This window comes from Emys orbicularis, chromosome 1 (genome assembly GCF_028017835.1).
Source record: "Emys orbicularis isolate rEmyOrb1 chromosome 1, rEmyOrb1.hap1, whole genome shotgun sequence".
Classification (NCBI taxonomy): Eukaryota; Metazoa; Chordata; order Testudines; family Emydidae; genus Emys; species Emys orbicularis.
Window position 1 is genome coordinate 368,874,687 of NC_088683.1, and position 20,281 is coordinate 368,894,967.

Here is a 20,281-nt window from a genome sequence, read left to right on the forward strand (position 1 = left end):
GAACACAAGGAGGAGTCCTTGGCATCTGGTTAGCAGAACCAGCAGCTTCAGCCACCTCAGGAATTGGCTCTAGATCAAAGCAGTGGTTGATGGGAGCAATACACACCTCCCAGCATAACAACTGCCCCCCCCCCCCCCATGTCTCTGCTCTGGCCATCCAAAGCAGTTTCAAATGTCGCCCCTTTGGAAGACTTCTCTGACAGACAGAGAGAAGAGAACTGAGAATGCAGGGGGGAGGAATGGGGAGGGGGATTTGCATGAATTCCTTTAAAGAGGGGGTGACACATAGTGAGCTTGTGGGGTGCAACAGAAGGACGCCTGGAGCCCCTGGTGTGTGCAAGTTGCTCAATTTGCAGATGCAAAAAAGTGTGCGGTCTCCACCCAGTTACAGCTTTTGTTAATCTACTGCTTTGAGATAGTGCTGGCCCACATCGCAAACAGGCCAGACAGACGCCCCTGCTGCAGAACTGGCTTGAATTAAGTTATCGATTTGAGCGGGGTCTTTCCTTCTCCCTATTTACATTTTGTATTGAGGTGCCGGGCACTGCTCACACCCACTGGAAGCCACAGTCCCTGCCTCAAAAGACTGATTGACTTTGATTGCCTTTAACATCTGAGACTGTAATTTAAAGACATAAGAGGAGATAACAGAATATTTTGCAGCCAACTGCCTATACACAGTTTGAATGGTTCTAGTATTTTATCATTGGAGAGGTTTGAATGTCCTCTGAGAAGATACGACATTCAGCCAACTGGCCATTCAAAATTCGTCCAACAAAACCATATCTGACACAACTCCCAGTTCAGAGTAAGTCTCTGGAGAATATTCGGGAGATCCCCTTGCGAATCTCCTTTGTCTTCACGCTGTAAACAATTGGGTTTAACACAGGGGGGACAAAGAGGTAGGCATAGGACAGAACAATATGCACAAGACGAGGGGCATTTCCCCCAAACCTGTGCATAACAGAGACAGCAATTATTGGGACATAAAAGAGTAAGACGGCACAGATGTGCGAGACACAGGTGTTTAGGGCCGTGAGGCGCTGTTCATAGGATGCAATATTAAAAACAGTCCTTAGAATCTTAACGTACGATAGGATGATGAACACTGAGTCTAAGCCGTAAGTGACGAGGATGGCAAATAATCCGTAGATGTTATTGATGGTTGTGTCTGCACACGCCAGTCTCATCATGTCTGGGTGCAAGCAGTAGGCGTGGGAGAGGACATTGCGTTTGCAGATTGGCAGCCGTTTAATCAGAAAGGGGAAAGGGAGGAGCATGCTGGTACTTTTAATCACAACGGCCAGCCCGATTCTCACGATCCTGGGGTTGGTCAAGATGGCCGCGTAGCGCAGTGGGTCGCAGATGGCGACAAAGCGATCGAACGACATGGCCAGTAAAATCCCCGACTCCATGAAGGAAAAGGAGTGAATGAAAAACATCTGGGCCAGGCAGGCATCAAACGCGACGTCTGCGACATCGAAGCAGAAGATGCCGAGCACGGTGGGCAGGGTTGACAGAGACATACCGAGGTCGTTGACTGACAGCATGCACAGGAACAAATACATGGGCTGGTGGAGATGCCGGTCTGCCCAGATAATGCAGAGAACAGTGCAATTCCCTACAATGGCGGTGATGTAGACCACACAGAAAGGGATCGAGATCCAGTGGTGAGCAGCTTCCTGCCCTGGGAACCCGGTCAGTTGGAAGGTGGCAGGATGGAAGCTGGTGCTATTGAAATCCGCCATGATGAGCAGTCGCTGTCCCAGTCAGCTCCAACCCCCTGTGTAAATGCAAAATGAACCTGAGAGTTACCCCGAGGCCAGGTGACCGGGAAGGGACCTGCAGTTCAGCATTGACTTGCAGAATCCCAGTGTACAAGGGCCCTCTCCTGCAAGCCTGGGGCTGCTCTCCCCAGGGAAATCAAGGAGTTGTTCTGAATCCAGCCTGAAGAGCCAGAGTCCAAGAATTCATTTCCAGCCCTAGCTCGTTCAAAGGGAACCAAGAGATTCTGCTCCCACAGTTCCGCCGTCCACAGTTCAAGAACCTTTCTCAGGAAGGAGGTTGATGAATTGGTCACATTCAGAGGAGCAGGAAGGGGCACATTGTTAACAGCAAGGGAAATTAACCCTTCGCAAGGGCAGCTGTGAATTCCCCATCACTGGCAACGGAGACTGTTCTAGTTCACAAAGGAATGAATTCAGGGCAGGTCGCTAGTCTGTGCGCTGCAGGTGATCGGAGTGGTCCCTTCTGGCCTTAAACCTATGAAGCTGGGCCAGCCTGTGAATAGCTCCTCTCCACCCCCCGTCCCTCTCATGCCGCCCTCGCCCAGACAGCAGCGGGAAGGCTGGAAACCTGCACGCCGGCTCTGACTCTGGCCCAGTGCGAAGTGTGGCAAGCCCACGACCCCTCCGTGCGTCTGAGCCCGGCCTCCCAGCCGGGCGCTGGGACTTCCCGCCTCGGACAGGGATGCCGCTAAAAGCAGAATCGGGACCTGTGTTTAACTGTGCTCTGCATTACGCCCTACGATCGCCAGCCCTCTTAGACTCTTTGAAGGCGGGGAAAGGACAGATTGATTATTGCTCATGAATGTTAATGTGATTCCGCAGCCCCAGGTGCACATCAGCACTTTACAAAGGATGAAAGGGACAGGCCCCAGCCATGAGAACACACAGGTTGCAGGCTGGCCCCTGTGCTCCCCTACACACCGGCTGTGCAGTGCGGTGGAGCTCAGTAGGGCTGGACAGCCCATAAATCTGGGCAGGATTTGTGCTTAAGGCTACGTCTGTGCTGCAGGCCAGGGAGGTGATTCCCCTGCTCATGAACCCGCCCATGCTAGCTTCCATCCAGCTGGAGTGTGGGGCAGGCGGCACAGGCAGGGCTGAGCTGTGCGGAGGATAAACCGACCTGCAACCGTGTGTGTGTGTCTGGGTGTGAGATTGTGTGTGTGCATGTCTGTGTGAGTGTGTGTGTGTGTGTGTCAATGTGAGTGTGTGTGTCTGTGTGTCTGTCTGTCTCTGGTGAGTGTATGTGTGTCTTTCTGTGTGTGTGTATGAGAGAGAGATTGTGTGTGTGTGTGTCTGCGGGTGAGTGTATGTGTGTGTGTCTGTCTGTCTGTCTCTTTCTGTGTGTGTGTTTGTGTGAATGTGTCTGTGTGTGTGTCTTTCTGTCTCTGTGGTGAGTGTATGTGTGTCTTTCTGTGTTTATGTGTGTGTGTGTGTGTGTGTGTGTGTGAGAGAGAGAGAGAGAGAGAGATTGTGTGTGCGTGTCTATGTGAGTGTCTGTCTCTGTGTGTTTGTGTGAATGTGTCTGTGTGTATCTGTGTCCGTGTGTCTGTCTCTGTGGTGAGTGTATGTGTGTCTTTCTGTGTGTGTGTATGTGAAAGAGAGAGAGAGAGATTGTGTGTGAGTATGTCTGTGTGCGAGTGTATGCGTCTCTGTGAGTGTCTGTCTGTCTCTGTGTGTGAGTGTATCTATGCGTGTGTGTGTGTCTCTGTGTGAAATATACTGAAATGTTCTCGTTAAGGTTTGAAGAAACCAAGTCCGGCCAGAAGGCAGAGGTGCCGGGCTGGGGTTTAACCAGGGAACAGTGAGAAGAGCTTGATGAGATTTGACGTTCCTGCAGTGTCCCGGTGCACCCCACTCACGTACGGCCCCCCAGGAGGCAGAGGACCATTGGCCAGAGGCAATGGGGCAAATCCCTCCTCTGATGCTAGAGCCCTGGGGCTATGAACTCCCACGCAGAGCTGAGGAGACCTCAGGCCTTAAACTCCTCTAAAACCATCCACCTGCCCCTTCCCCCGCTGCGCTGTGCTCACCGCGCTGCGTTTCATCCCATCCGTCCAGGAGGAAAATCGTCCAGAGCTGACTAACAAGGAAGGGGCAGAATTTCAAAAGCAGAGATGAGAGTTAGGCACCTACGTTATCTCCTGCGAAATGGTGAAATCAATTTTAAAAGTGTCCTGATTATAAACTTTTTTAAAGCTTTATTGGACTCATATTTCCCCATAAAACTCCAAATAGAGGGTGTCAGGTAACCAACCCCCTTCTCTCAACTGCAGCTGACTCACCAGGGTGGACATGACAAAAATCTTCACCATCGAGGAAAAAAGCCTCTGGACCCAGCCTGCCTGGAGTATCCGCCACAGACTGCCAGGCACGGGAGAGTATTTATCCTGTATCCTTGCAGCAGCTCCTTGGGGGTCACACAGTCCACTGGGAACTCAAGCGCAGGCTGATGTTTGAACATGGGCTAATCAGGCAAAGAAGCCATATCCAGTAGCAAGAGCTCTGTGACTTTTGCTGCTTGTATCCTTTATCCTACATGAGAACAGCAGAAAATAAGAATCACGAGGAGTCCGGTGGCACCTTCAAGACTAACGGATTTAACAGATTCAAATCTGTTAGTCTTTAAGGTGCCACCGGACTCCTCGTTGTTTTTGTGGACACAGAGTAACACGGCTGCCTCTCGGATAGAAGATAAGAACGGCCACACTGCGTCAGACCAATTCCATCTAGCCCAGTATCCTGACTTGTAACAGTAGCCAGGGCCCAGGTGCTTCACAGGGAATGAACAGAACAGGGCAATGATCAATTGATCCACCTCCTGTCGTCCACTCCCAGCTTCTGGCAAGCAGGGGCTTGGGACACTGAAGGAACAGACATGGACACCGTGTAGAGTAGGGACAACGAATACAATTTATGTCATGGGCCCATTGTATTGCAAAGTATTTCTGTCCATCTTCTTATTCCTCAAAGCTGTTTATCTGTTCTTGAATGTATATAGCTAAGCAAAGTGTGATCGCACTGCAACCCAATGGCACATCTCTGTTTATTTAGAATCATAGAATATCAGGTTTGGAAGGTGTGATGAACTGGGACTGTTCTTAATGTGGTCTTTGAATGCTGAGTGGGGAGGTTGGCTGGGATGGTCTGCATTGGGGGATGGGAGACTGGCCTTGAGGGAAGATACCTGAGCATGTAACATGAGAACCCAGAAGGGGGCTGGGGCCAGGTGACACCTCTCCCCAGGAAACTGGACAAAGGCTGGGGGAGGAGCCGGGGGAGGCTGGGTGAGAGGCGCTGGAGGGAGTGGGGGTTTCAGGAGCTGGCTGGGGTAATGGAGGGGAGCCCAGATGGGGCTCTGATCCCCCAATGGGGCTGTGGTGCCCCTGGGGCCCCAAGATGGACCTAATTTGGGGGGGTCTTGTTGTCTGTACCTGCAAGACCTGTCTTGGACTGTGTTCCCGTCGTCTAAATAAACCTTCTGCTTTACCAGCTGGCTGAGAGTCATGGTGAATCGCAGGAAGCCGGGGGTGCAGGGCCTTGTGTCCCCCCCCACTCCATGACAACTGGTGGCAGTGGTGGGATCTACTGCACCCCGTGGACAGCGCTTCCTGCAGTAAGTGACTGGGGAGCAGTAAAACGAAGGGGGATTGACGGGGATCAGGTGGGTTGAAGAGTCAGAGAGAGACGGTTTCAGGGGGCGATTAATCCCTGGGAGTGTGTGACCAGAGAGAAGGACTGTTGCAGTAACAGGGTCCCCTGGGGGATCGCAGCGAGCGGTCCCGGGGCGGAGGAGTCTGCAGCTCGACCCTGGCAGAGAGATGGTGACCTGAAGAAGGGCTGGCACACTAGGGGTCCCCCGGGAACGGTGGAAAGCGGAGAGCACAGGCCGGTGAGTGGCCAGCAGGAAGATGTATGCTAAACGCCTTAAGAGCGACTGGTGGAGCTGTGCAGGCAGAGGGGGCTGCACATTGGGAGGTCCATCAAAGAACAGCTCATTGCCCAGCTGGAGGAGAAGGATCGCTTGGATGAACCGAGCCCTGTCCCTGAGAGAAGCCGCCTGGCGGACGCAATGTGGACCCCGGGGCCTGTCCTGGCTGGGAGGGGTCAGACTGCTGCCGAGGACATCCCGAGACCCTGCCTACCTATGCCTAGGGGAGGGGTTGGGGGAAGCCCAGCGAATACCGAGGGCACCCTGACCCCGGCGGCCAGCAGGGGATCGTCCCGGTGGAGCTCCCCATCCTTGGAGCGGAGGCGGCTGGAATAGGAATGGGAGATGAGACGGGAAGAGCTTGAGTTAAGGAAGCAAAAACTGAAGCAGGAGCGGGAAGAGCAGGAAAAGCAGCGTCAGCATGAGCGGGACCAGCGTCAGCCTGAGCTGGAGCTGGCCAGGCTGAGGAGCAGTGGGGCCCCAGCTGCAGGGAGTGAGTGGGGACCCAAGACTGCAAAGAGCTTTGATAAGTGCTTCCTGGCCCAGCATAAGGAGGGGGAGGACATGGATACCTTCCTAACAGCCTTTGAGAATACCTGCGAGCTGCTCCAGGTTGACCCTGCAGACAGGCTCCAGTTTCTCATCCCCTCACTGGACTCCACAGCCAGGGAGGTGTACAGCCGACTGAAAGGGCGGAGACAGGGGACTACGAACTGTTCAAAAAGGCCCTGCTCCGTGAGTTTGGGCTGACCCCTGAGATGTACTGGAAAAGGTTCTGGAGTCAGCGTAAAACCCATGAGGTCACATACCTACAACTGGCCAACAGGGCGCAGGGGTGTGCCCGCAAATGGACAGCTGAGGCCCAAACTAAAGAAGACCTGCTTGACCTATTCATACTGGAGCACCTGTATGAGCAGTGCCCATCCGACCTGAGGCGATGGTTGATGGACCAGAAGCCAGAGAACCCACAGCCTGCAGGCCAGCTTGCCGATGAGTTTGTGGACAGTCGGGCAGGGGATAACAGGGAAGAATCCCAAAGGAACAGGCCCGCCACGAAGCAGGAAGAGAGTGACCCTGGGACCTCCCAAAGGGGAAACATGGAGAACCCCCTCCCAAGGGGAACACCCAGCGTCAGGACCAACCTACCGGCTCGAGGGGACCCACAGGCACATGGGCTGCTATTACTGTGGCCAAAGAGGCCACATACGGACCCAGTGCCCCAAGCTCAGGGACAGACTGAGTAGACCGAACCCACAGAGAGTCAACTTGGTAAAGACCCAGCCGGACGAGGGGCAGACGACCCAGGCAAGGGGGGCTGACAGCTTCCCAACGGCTCAGGAGGGAGGAGTCCCCCAGGCCAGCTCCTCTTGGGGGCTGGATGCTCTGGACTCAAGGTTCTCCGTTTACAGGATGGACGCGGGGCGGTCCCTGCAGAGTGAGTGCCTTGTTCCCCTGGAGGTGGATGGAAGGAAGGTCAATGGACACTCGGACACGGGCGCTGAGGTGACGCTGGCCCGGCCCGAGGTGGTAGCTCCAGATCAGGTGATGCCCAACACCTATCTAACCCTGAAGGGGGTGGGCAGGACCCCATTCAAGGTGCCCGTGGCAAGGGTACACCTGAAGTGGGGGGCCAAGGAGGGCCCCAAGGAAGTGGGGGTGCACCACCATTTGCCCACTGAGGTGTTAATGGGGGGGGGGCCTGGAGGACTGGCCAAGCAACTCCCAGGGTGCCCTGGTCGTGACCTGTAGCCAGAGCCGGCGAGGGGCACTGCGCCCTGACAACGGGGAGGGTGCCTTGCCCGAGGCGCAGGATCCTAACCTGGTGGGGAGGGAACGCCCAGGGAGTCTGCGGCTTCAGACCCAGCCGGTGAGAGAGAGCAGGTGCCCATCCCTGTCCCAGCTGCTGAGTTCCAGGCCGAGTTGCAGAAAGATCCCTCCTTGAGGAAGATAAGGGACCTGGCCGACCTCAGTGCGGTACAGACCATGCGGAGAGGTTGCCGGAAAAAGTTCCTGTGGGAGAAGGGGTTCCTGTACCGAGAATGGGCTCCCCCAGGGAAAATGGAGTCAGGGGGGATCAGGAGGCAGCTGGTGGTACCCCAGAAGTATCGCCATCAGCTGCTGTACCGGGCCCATGACATTCCCCTCTCAGGGCACCAGGGAACCTGGCGTACCCAGCAGAGGCTGCTACGGGACTTCTACTGGCCTGGGGTCTTTGTTACTGTCCAACAGTACTGCCGATCCTGTGACCCCTGCCAGAGGGGGAGGAAGGCCGGGACAAGGGGAAAACGGCTTTAGGACCCTTGCCCATCATAGAGGAACCTTTCCAGGGGGTGGCCAAGGTCAAAAGGGGGGCTCTGAACCAAGAGAGCCCGAATCACAGCCCTCCAGACAGGAACGCTGGGAGAAGACCCCAGCCCAGTTTGAACCCCAGGGATATTGGGGTGGGAAAAGGGCACGGGCCGCATAAGCCTTCCCACAGGTGAACTACGAGTGTGTCAAGGCTGTATCCCCACTTTGAACTTTAGGGTACAAGTGTGGGGGCCTGCATGAGGACTTCTAAGCTTAATTACCAGCTTAGTTCTGGTCCGCTGCCACCATTCCCTTCCCTGGGAAGCTTTGAGAAACTTTTTACCAATTCCCTGGTGAATACAGATCCAAACTCCTTGGATCTAAAAACAAGGAGAAATCAATCAGGTTCTTAAAAAGAAGGCTTTTAATTAAAGAAAAAGGTAAAAATCATCTCTGTAAAATCAGTATGGAAAATAACTTTACAGGGTAATCAAACTTAAAGAGCTCAGAGGACCACCCTCTGTCTTAGGTTCAAAGTACAGCAAACAAAGATAAACACTCTAGTAAAAGGTACATTTAAAAGTTGAGAAAACAAAGTAAAACTAAGACGCCTTGCCTGGCTTTTTACTTACAAGTTTGAAATATGAGAGACTTGTTTAGAAAGATGGGGAGAACCTGGATTGATGTCTGGTCCCTCTCAGTCCCAAGAGCGAACAACCCCTTAAACAAAGAGCACACACAAAAGGCTTCCCCCCCCCCCCAAGATTTGAAAGTATCTTGTCCCCTTATTGGTCCTTTGGGTCAGGTGTCAGCCAGGTTACCCGAGCTTCTTAACCCTTTACAGGTAAAAGGATTTTGGAGTCTCTGGCCAGGAGGGATTTTATAGTACTGTACACAGGAGAGCTGTTACCCTTCCCTTTATAGTTATGACAGAGTGTCATCGAGCATATCCGACCTAAGGGGGGGCGTGAAACTGGAAGGGCCTGGTGTAATTCTCACCAAGGAATGGGAGGGATGCGGGGGCATCCATGGGAACGTGGGTAGGTTCGAACTTCCCCGGTCACTGGCTGAAGTGACCCCGCTCAGTTCGGTCTCGAAGGGGGGAGAGATGTGACGAACTGGGACTGTTCTTAATGTGGTCTTTGAATGCTGAGTGGGGAGGTTGGCTGGGATGGTCTGCATTGGGGGATGGGAGACTGGCCTTGAGGGAAGATACCTCAGCATGTAACTTGAGAACCCAGGAGGGGGCTGGGGCCAGGTGACACCTCTCCCCAGGAAACTGGACAAAGGCTGGGGGAGGAGCCGGGGGAGGCTGGGTGAGAGGTGCTGAAGGGAGTGGGGGTTTCAGGAGCTGGCTGGGGTAATGGAGGGGAGCCCAGATGGGGCTCTGACCCCCCCAATGGGGCTGTGGTGCCCCTGGGGCCCCAAGATGGACCTAATTTGGGGGGGTCCTGTTGTCTGTACCTGCAAGCTCTGTCTTGGACTGTGTTCCTGTCGTCTAAATAAACCTTCTGCTTTACTGGCTGTCTGAGAGTCATGGTGAATCACAGGAGGCCGGGGGTGCAGGGCCTTGTGTCCCCCCCACTCGGTGAAAGAAGGGACCTCAGGAGGTCATCTAGTCCAACCCCCTGCTTAAAGCAGGACCAATCCCCAGACAGATTTTTGCCCCAGATCCCTAAATGGCCTCCTCAAGGATTGAACTCACAATCCTGGGTTTAGTAGGCCAATGCTCAAACCACTGAGCTATCCCTCCCACCAGTTTGTCTGTCTGTAACGCGATGATGTTTGAATGCTGCAGCCGATCAATTACAAAATTTCAGGGAATGTTCTAGCCATCAGCGGGTGCAACCCTGTGGATGTTGGTGGCAATCAGCAAAACAGAAAAGGAGAAAAGGGGAACACAAGGAGGAGTCCTTGGCATCTGGTTAGCAGAACCAGCAGCTTCAGCCACCTCAGGAATTGGCTCTAGATCAAAGCAGTGGTTGATGGGAGCAATACACACCTCCCAGCATAACAACTGCCCCCCCCCCCCCATGTCTCTGCTCTGGCCATCCAAAGCAGTTTCAAATGTCGCCCCTTTGGAAGACTTCTCTGACAGACAGAGAGAAGAAAACTGAGAATGCAGGGGGGAGGAATGGGGAGGGGGATTTGCATGAATTCCTTTAAAGAGGGGGTGACACATAGTGAGCTTGTGGGGTGCAACAGAAGGACGCCTGGAGCCCCTGGTGTGTGCAAGTTGCTCAATTTGCAGATGCAAAAAAGTGTGCGGTCTCCACCCAGTTACAGCTTTTGTTAATCTACAGTTTTGAGATAGTGCTGGCCCCCATTGCAAACAGGACAGACAGACGCCCCTGCTGCAGAACTGGCTTGAATTAAGTTATCGATTTGAGCGGGGTCTTTCCTTCTCCCTATTTACATTTTGTATTGAGGTGCCGGGCACTGCTCACACTCACTGGAAGCCACAGTCCCTGCCTCAAAAGACTGATTGACTTTGATTGCCTTTAACATCTGAGACTGTAATTTAAAGACATAAGAGGAGATAACAGAATCTTTTGCAGCCAACTGCCTATACACAGTTTGAATGGTTCTAGTATTTTATCATTGGAGAGGTTTGAATGTCCTCTGAGAAGATACGACGTTCAGCCAACTGGCCATTCAAAATTCGTCCAACAAAACCATATCTGACACAACTCCCAGTTCAGAGTAAGTCTCTGGAGAATATTCGGGAGATCCCCTTGCGAATCTCCTTTGTCTTCACGCTGTAAACAATTGGGTTTAACACAGGGGGGACAAAGAGGCAGGCATAGGACAGAAGAATTTGCACAAGACGAGGGGCATTTTTCCCGAATCTGTGCATAACAGCGACAGCAATTATTGGGACATAAAAGAGTAAGACGGCGCAGATGTGTGAGACGCAGGTGTTTAGGGCCGTGAGACGCTGTCCATGGGATGCAATATTAAAAACAGTCCTTAGAATCTTAACGTACGATAGGATGATGAACACTGAGTCTAAGCCGTAAGTGACCAGGGTGGCAAACAATCCGTAGATGTTATTGACGGTTGTGTCTGCACACGCCAGTCTCATCATGTCTGAGTGCAAGCAGTAAGGGTGGGAGAGGACATTGCTTTTACAGATTGGCAGCCGTTTAATCAGAAAGGGGAAAGGGAGGAGCATGGTGGTACTTTTAATCACAACGGCCAGCCCGATTCTCACGATCCTGGGGTTGGTCAAGATGGCCGCGTAGCGCAGCGGGTCGCAGATGGCGACAAAGCGATCGAACGACATGGCCAGTAAAATCCCCGACTCCATGAAGGAAAAGGAGTGAATGAAAAACATCTGGGCCAGGCAGGCGTCGAACGCGACATCTATGACATCGAAGCAGAAGATGCCGAGCACGGTGGGCAGCGTCGACAGAGACATACCGAGGTCGTTGACTGACAGCATGCACAGGAACAAATACATGGGCTGGTGGAGACGCCGGTCTGCCCAGATAATGCAGAGAACAGTGCAATTCCCTACAATGGCGGTGATGTAGACCACACAGAAAGGGATCGAGATCCAGTGGTGAGCAGCTTCCTGCCCTGGGAACCCGGTCAGTTGGAAGGTGGCAGGATGGAAGCTGGTGCTATTGAAATCCACCATGATGAGCAGTCGCTGTCCCGGTCAGCTCCAACCCCCTGTGTAAATGCAAAATGAACCTGAGAGTTACCCCGAGGCCAGGTGACCGGGAAGGGACCTGCAGTTCAGCATTGACTTGCAGAATCCCAGTGTACAAGGGCCCTCTCCTGCAAGCCTGGGGCTGCTCTCCCCAGGGAAATCAAGGAGGAGTTGTTCTGAATCCAGCCTGAAGAGCCAGGGTCCAAGAATTCATTTCCAGCCCTAGCTCGTTTAAAGGGAACCAAGAGATTCTGCTCCCACAGTTCTGCTGTCCACAGTTCAAGAACGTTCCTCAGGAAGGAGGTTGATGAATTGGTCACATTCAGAGGAGCAGGAAGGGGCACATTGTTAACAGCAAGGGAAATTAACCCTTCGCAAGGGCAGCTGTGAATTCTCCATCCCTGGCAACGGAGACTGCTCTAGTTCACACAGGAATGAATTCAGGGCAGGTCGCTGGCCTGTGCGCTGCAGCTGATCGGAGTGGTCCCTTCTGGCCTTAAACCTATGAAGCTGGGCCAGCCTGTGAATAGCTCCTCTCCACCCCCCGTCCCTCTCATGCCGCCCTCGCCCAGACAGCAGCGGGAAGGCTGGAAACCTGCACGCCGGCTCTGACTCTGGCCCAGTGCGAAGTGTGGCAAGGTCACGACCCCTCCGTGCGTCTGAGCCCGGCCTCCCAGCCGGGCGCTGGGTCTTCCCGCCTCGGACAGGGATGCTGCTAAAAGCAGAATTGGGACCTGCGTTTAACTGTGCTCTGCATTACGCCGTACAATCGCCAGCCCTCTTAGACTCTTTGAAGGCGGGGAAAGGACAGATTGATTATTGCTCATGAATGTTAATGTGATTCCGCAGCCCCAGGTGCACATCAGCACTTTACAAAGGATGAAAGGGACAGGCCCCAGCCATGAGAACACACAGGTTGCAGGCTGGCCCCTGTGCTCCCCTACACACCGGCTGTGCAGTGCTGTGGAGCTCAGTAGGGCTGGACAGCCCATACATCTGGGCAGGATTTGTGCCTAAGGCTATGTCGGTGCTGCAGGCCAGGGGGGTGATTCCCCTGCTCATGGACCCGCCCGTGCTAGCTTCCATCCAGCTGGAGTGAGGGGCGGGCGGCAGGGGCAGGGCTGAGCTGTGCCGAATACAAACCAACCTGCAACCGTATGTGTGTGTGTCTGGGTGTGAGATTGTGTGTGTGCATGTCTGTCTCTGTGTGTGTGTGTGTGTGTGTGTGTGTGTCCATGTGAGGGTGTGTGTCCGTGTATATATCTGTCTGTGTGCATGTGTGTGTTTGTGTGAATGTGTCTGTGTGTGCCTCTATGTGTGTCTGTCTGTCTCTGAGGTGAGTGTATATGTGTCTTTCTGTGTGTGTGTGTGTGTGTGAGAGAGAGAGAGAGAGAGAATGAGAGACAGAGAGATTGTGTGTGTCTGTGTGTCCGTTTGTGTGTGTGTGTGTGTTTGTGTGAATGTGTCTGAGTGTGTCTGTCTGTCTCTGTGGTGAGTTTATGTGTGTCTTTCTGTGTGTCTGTGTGTGTGTGAGAGAGAGAGATTTTGTGTGAGTGTATGTGTGTGTGTGTGTGTGTGCATGTCCGTGTGTTTGTCTGTCTGTCTGTGTGTTTGTGTGAATGTTTCTGTGTGTGAGTCTGTCTGTCTCTGTGGTGAGTGTATATGTGTCTTTCTGTGTGTGTGTGAGAGAGAGAGAGAGAAAGAGAGAGAGAGATTCTGTGTGAGTGTCTGTCTGTGTCTGTGTGTGAGTGTATGTATGCGTGTGTGTGTGCGTGTGTGTCGGTGCATGAAATATGCTGAAATGTTCTCGTTAAGTTTTGAAGAAACCAAGTCCGGCCAGAAGGCAGAGGTGCCGGGCTGGGGTTTAGCCAGGGAACAGTGAGAAGAGCTTGATGAGATTTGACATTCCTGCAGTGTCCCGGTGCACCCCAGAGCCCCCCAGCTCACGCACGGCCCCCCAGGAGGCAGAGGACCATTGGCCAGAGCCCTGGGGCAATGAACTCTCACGCAGAGCTGAGGAGACCTCAGGACTTAAACTTCTCTAAAACCATCCACCTGCCCCTTCCCCCGCTGCCTGCTTCTCTGTCTCAGCGCCACGAGGGGCTTTGCTCACCGCGTTGCGTTTCATCCCATCCGTCCAGGAGGAAAATCGTCCAGAGCCGACTAACAAGGAAGGGGCAGAATTTCAAAAGCAGAGATGAGAGTTAGGCACCTACATTGTCTCCTGCGAAATGGTGAAATGAATTTTAAAAGTGTCCTGATTATAAACTTTTTTTAAGCTTTATTGGACTAATATCTCCCCGTAAAACTCCAAATAGAGGGTGTCAGGTAACCAACCCCCTTCTCTCAACTGCAGCTGACTCACCAGGGTGGACGTGACGAAAATCTTCACCATCGAAGAAAAAAGCCTCTGGACCCAGCCTGCCTGGAGTATCTGCCACAGACTGCCAGGCACGGGAGAGTATTTATCCTGTATCCTTGCAGCAGCTCCTTGGGGGTCACACAGTCCACTGGGAACTCAAGCGCAGGCTGATGTTTGAACATGGGCTAATCAGGCAAAGAAGCCATATCCAGTAGCAAGAGCTCTGTGACTTTTGCTGCTTGTATCCTTTATCCTACATGAGAACAGCAGAAAATAAGAATCACGAGGAGTTCGGTGGCACCTTCAAGACTAACGGATTTAACAGATTTAGAGTTGTTAGTCTTTAAGGTGCCACCGGACTCCTCGTTGTTTTTGTGGATACAGAGTAACACGGTTGCCCCTCGGATAAAAAATAAGAACGGCCACACTGAGTCACACCAATTCCATCTAGCCCAGTATCCTGACTTGTAACAGTGGCCAGGTGCTTCACAGGGAATGAACAGAACAGGGCAATGATCAATTGATCCATCTCCTGTCGTCTACTTCCAGCTTCTGGCGAGCAGGGGCTTGGGACACTCAGAGCATGGTTTTACATCCCTGCCCATCCTGGCTAATAGCCATTGATGGACCTATCCTCCATGAACGTATCTAGTGCTTTTTGAACCCTGTTATAGTGTTGGCCTTCACAACATCCCCTGGCAATGAGTTCCACAGGTTGTACATTGTGTGAAGAAGTACTTCCTTATGCTTTTTTAAAAATCTGCTGCCTATTAATTGAATTGGGTGACCCTGGGCTGTGTGTTATGAGAAGGAGTAAATAACACTTCCATATTTACTTTCCCCACACCAGTCATGATTTTATAGACCTCTATCATATCCCCCCCTTACTTGTCTCTTTCTCAGGCTGAAAAGTACCAGTCTTTTTAGTCTCTCCTCATATGGAAGCTGTTCCATACCCCTAATCATTTTTGTTGCCCTTCTCTGTACTTTTCCCAATTCTAATATATCTTTTTTGAGATGTGGCAACCAGAACTGCACGCAGTATTCAAGGTGTGAGTATGCCATGATTTATATGAAGGTAATATGATATTTTCTGTCTGATATTTATCCCTTTCCTAATGGTTCCCAACATTCTGTTCACTTTTTTGACTGCTGCTGCACATTGAGTGGATGTTTTCAGAGAACTATCCATACTGACTCTAAGCTCTCTTTCTTGAGTGGTCACAGCTAATTTAGACTCCATCGTTTTATATGTATAGTTGAGATTATGTTTTCCGATGTGCATTTCTTTGCATTTATCAACACTGAATTTCATCTGCCATTGTGTTGCCCAGTCACCCAGTTTTGAGAAATCCCTTTGTAACCCTTCACAGTCAGCTTTGGACTTATCTATCTTGAGTAATTTTGTATCATCTGCAAACTTTGCCATATCACTGTTTTCCCCTTTTTTCCAGATCACTTATGAATCTGTTGAACAGTAGTGGTCCCAAAACAGACCCCTGGGAGATCCCACTACCCCAGAAGTTTGTCAATCGCAGTGTTGACATCTCCTCCAGCATCTCTCAGAGCTTCTACATTGGCTTCATGCTTCAGGAAACCCATTATTTAGAGCTGCTCCACCTGCTGCTGGAATTGGGCTTCTGGAGTTTGTGGAAGCGGGGGCTTGCTTGACCAGGACCCTGTGCGATTTGCTCAATGTTACATGGCTGGCACCCCGACTCGGCTGACCTTGGTGCTGGGCTTGCATTCTCGCGTGGCTCAGAACCAGTCCCAGTTACTTCTCCACCATTGGCAGGGCTTCCTCCTGCCCCCGAGCCAGGAGCCCTGCCTCAGGCGAACCTTAGCACTTCCATCCCCACGGTCTGGAAACCCTTCTGAATCTGCAACAGAGCCTTGGTGGCTCTCGGGTTTGCCATCACTAACAGCATGTCTGGGTTGTGCAGGAGCTGGAGGAAGGCTTGGAGCTCCCGCGCTACTTCTTGTTGGGGATGCGGGATACCAACGAACCAGGAGTTACTCAGCATGAAGCGCATGATAAGACTGGGGTTCTGGCTCAGGGTCTGCATTATATTCCTCATGTAGGAGACAGACAGGACGCTCTGGAAAGGCAGGGCATTCCTGGGTATCCCTTGCAAGGCGTTCTGCACTTCCGGTGGGTTACACATCCCAGCTGCGACTCCAGGTCCCCCAGGCGGCACCCAGGGGCTCTGCCCCATGCTGCAGTTTGGGCTGTTGCTGACATGAATACCCCCACCGTCAGTGCCATGGTTGCGATGGGGGATGCAACTCTGTGGACCAAACTGAGAGCCCCAAGGGTTTGGCAAAGGGTCTCTGTTTTCTGTGTGGGACAATTGCCTCACCCCCGCTGGGGGCGGCTTGTTCCGGGGTGTGTCACTCCCACACTGCGCCTGTGGTCCATTCAGCGTTGGTTTCTGTGTATCAGAGAGCATTTGCCACAAGACTTTGTCTCCACCCAGCAGCAGAGTCTGGCTCCTGTTTCTCAGTATTTCCTGCATCATCGCTGGGTTCCTAACGAACTCAATCATTTCTCGCAGGAGGGCTGGGTTGTTCCAGATGTGGCTGTCCTCTGGATTTTGCTGCACAAACTGCTGGAACAGGGGGTGTTCCCTTAAGAACCGTGTTATCAGGTCGGCGTTTGACAGCATGCTCTGGACAAAGGGATTTTCCAGAATCTGTAGGATCATTTCGGGGTTGATCACCAGCAGCTGCTGGAGCTCATTTAGGAAACCTAAAATGCTGGGTGCATTCCCACCTAGCATGCTCAGATCTTCCAGACCAGCTGATCCAGGAGGGCCTCTGCCCAGGGACGTGCCGTTGGGTGGTGCTGGAAGGGTGGCAGCATGCGTGCTGGCATTCGTTTGCTGAGTTTCCTGGTCCTCTGCGCTCGTTTGTGGCCTGATGACGAGGTGGATGGTGAATCCGTCATGGATCCCGGCCTGGCTGAGAGTATCTCGGTCGTTCACAATCTTCCCAACAAAGATCAAGAGGAGCAGGTTGGTGGGAGCACGGAAGCGCTTGGCGATTTCGCCCCGAAAGTCGGCGATGGTGCTGTTCTCCCACACTGCAAACTCCTCCCTTTCCTTGAGGGTCTTCACCGTCACTTTGATGATCTGGGGCTCTGCAGGGGTGCCGCCAGAGCCCTGTCCCTTTCCAGCCATGGCTAACATGATGCTGGTCCCTTCCCGAAAAGCAGAGAGACCAGACACTGAGAGGGGCTGGGAATGTCTAGAGACCAAATCCAGAGCACTCCTGCCAGCTGGTGCACATCCCCATGCTGCTCCTCTGCTCACAGCTTCCCCGCCTCCTGGCTTGCCCGGGTGGACTGTGACATCCCTGCTGATGTCACTGTGAGCAAGAAACCACATGGACCCCTGCCTTATTCCCCATGCAGCAAGTACTCCCCGGGTGGGGCACCAGGACCATCCCCAATGTCGCTACCATGAACAGGTAATGCGAGCTGGGAAGCAAATGCCCCCGGGCAGTTAAGGAGAAGGCAAATCTTGGGGAAAGAACCATCTAATATGGAGAAATGTACCTATCTCATAGAGCTGGAAGGGACCTTGAAAGGTCATCGAGTCCGGTCCCCTGCCTTCACAGCAGGACCAAGTACTGTCCCTGACAGATTTTTGCCCTAGATCCCTAAATGACCCCCTGAAGGATTGAACTCACAACCCTGGGTTTAGCAGGCCAATGTTCAAACCACTGAGCTATCCCTGTAGCAAAGGGGAACAATCCCATGCTGGGGACTCACCTTCCTGAGGATGTCATGATCCCATCTCAGACTGACGACACCCCTCCGCGGCAGGGACCCCCGTTATTAGGACAAGACAGGCAATAGTAATGGGGGATTTCCTTATTAGAAATATAGATAGTTGGGTTTGTGATGGCTGGGAGGACCATACAGTGAATTGCCTGCTGGGTACAAAGGTAGTGGATCTCACGAGACATCTAGATAACCTTACAGGTAGTGCTGGGGAGGAGCCGGTGGTCGTGGTATATGTAGGTACCGGGCACATAGGGATAGGTAGAAGAGAGATCCTGGAGGGCAAACGTAGCCTGCTAGGTAAGAAATTGAATCATAGAATCATAGAATATCAGGGTTGGAAGGGACCTCAGGAGGTCATCTATTCCAACCCCTTGCTCAAAGCAGGACCAATTCCCAACTAAATCATCCCAGCCAGGGCTTTGTCAAGCCTGACCTTAAAAACCTCTAAAGAAGGAGATTCCACCACCTCCCTAGGTAACCCATTCCAGTGCTTCACCACCCTTCTAGTGAAAAAGTTTTTCCTAATATCCAACCTAAACCTCCCAACTGCAACTTGAGACCATTATTCCTTGTTCTCTCATCTGCTACCACTGAGAACAGTCTAGATCCATCCTCTTTGGAACCCCCCTTCAGGTAGTTGAAACCAGCTATCAAATCTCCCCTCATTCTTCTCTTCTGAAGACTAAACAATCCCAGTTCCCTCAGCCTCTCCTCATAAGTCATGTGCTCCAGCCCCCTAATCATTTTTGTTGCCCTCCGCTGGACTCTTTCCAATTTTTCCACATCCTTCTTGTAGTGTGGGGCCCCAAATTGGACACAGTACTCCAGATGAGGCCTCACCAATGTCGAATAGAGGGGAATGATCACGTCCCTCGATCTGCTGGCAATGCCCCTACTTATACAGCCCAAAATGCCGTTCGCCTTCTTGGCAACAAGAGCACACTGTTGATTCATATCCAGCTTCTTGTCCACTGTAACCCCTATGTCCTTTTCTGCAGAAGTGCTTCCTAGCCATTCGATCCCTAGTCTGTAGCAGTGCGTGGGATTCTTCCGTCTTAAGTGCAGGACTATTGCACTTGTCTTTGTTGAACCTCATCAGGTTTCTTTTGGACCAATCCTCTAATTTGTTTAGGTCCCTCTGTATCCTATCCCTATCCTCCAGCATATCTACAACTCCTCCTGGACCTCCGTGGCAGCATTCTCTGAAATGCTCCCAGTTCCACGCGCAGGGCCAGTCAAGCATCAGGGGGTAGCCGTGTTAGTCTGTATCTACAAAAACAACATGTTGTTTTTGTAGGGCCAGTCCGACATGCAGAGCTTCAGGGTCTCAATGCATGGATAATACGGTGGTGCGGGGAGGAGCGATTCAGGGTTATTAGGAACTGGGGAACCTTTTGGAGGAGTGGTCTAGACAGGAGGGATGAGCTCCACTTACACCAAAATGGAACCAGATTGCTGGCATGCAACATTCAAAAGGTTGTTCGATTGCTCCCTAAAAATACATCAGAGGGACAAATACCAGGGAGGAAGAGGAGTTATTGAATGTGGACAAAAGAACAAATGGATAGAAACCGGCCATCAACAAGTTTAGGCTTGAAATTAGAGGAAGGTTTCTAACCATGAGAGGAGTTGATGGTTAGAGCTCCAGCCATTTATCCTTCCTTCTGCCTCCCAGAGGGGCCTGTCTTCACAGTGAAGACAGACCCCTCTGGGAGGCTGAGGAATTTGGTGCCCCTTATGTGACGCACCCTGGAGGCAATGCAGCACTGCAGGTTTGTAATGTCCCTCTTGCTGCATTTCAGTCGTGTTCCCCGCCCCGTGCTGCTGGAATCTGTAATTCCCTGTTATTGGGCCAATGCCAAAGTGCCCGAGGGAAGAGTCAGTCAAGCCTGAAGCCTGGTAACGCGCGTGTGTCAAGTGAGCCGTGTGCACGACTGGCTGCAGAATTGGGGCCAATGGCACAGCTTGAGGATTCGCCCTCTTGCAGGCCTTGATCCATCAGTGAACAGCGGCTGTGTCATTAGGTCTGTTCACAGTCAAACCCAGCACCTTTTCTGTGGGTCGTGAACCGACTGCTGCTCTCGGGTACACCCACTGACCCGCAACTGAAGGCAACTGTCTGGCTAATTGATCTAATATATCAGCACTTCCATGGGGCTCTCATCCACCTCAACATGTCTCCCTGCAGGCTGGGTCCTGCGGCTTCCCCACACAGCCCAGCTGAAATTAGCCAGGCAGCTCCCGATGACCCAGGCTGACGCTGCTAGTTAAAATGTTAATAACTTTTCAAACACGAGTCTAGGCTGGGCAGTGAATCTCAGCGAGCCGCTCCAGCGACCCAGGAGTTCTCTCTCTGCTACACATGGCAAGAAGCCATTCCAAGAATGTTCTGACCTTATCAGCGATTCGCTTGGGTCTGGATTCTGCAGTGCTTGCTCGGGCATAGCTTATACTGACAGCAGGTCAATGC

The 20,281-nt window shown here is 52.4% G+C and overlaps 2 protein-coding genes and 1 pseudogene across 2 annotated transcripts; all 3 read right to left on the minus strand.

Moving 5' to 3' along the window:
• Positions 1 to 803: 803 nt before the first annotated feature.
• Positions 804 to 1,748, minus strand: LOC135895459 (olfactory receptor 51I1-like). The gene has a single exon (XM_065423571.1). The coding sequence runs from the start codon at positions 1,746 to 1,748 to the stop codon at positions 804 to 806; it is 945 nt and encodes a 314-aa protein (XP_065279643.1).
• An 8,954-nt stretch (positions 1,749 to 10,702) lies between these two features.
• Positions 10,703 to 17,813, minus strand: LOC135891193 (olfactory receptor 51I1-like). The gene is made up of 2 exons (XM_065418686.1): positions 17,797 to 17,813; positions 10,703 to 11,624 (listed from the first exon to the last, which is right to left on the minus strand). The coding sequence occupies exons 1-2, from the start codon at positions 17,811 to 17,813 to the stop codon at positions 10,703 to 10,705; spliced, it is 939 nt and encodes a 312-aa protein (XP_065274758.1).
• LOC135895247 (ubiquilin-1-like) lies at positions 15,537 to 17,203 on the minus strand (annotated as a pseudogene).
• Positions 17,814 to 20,281: the final 2,468 nt, after the last annotated feature.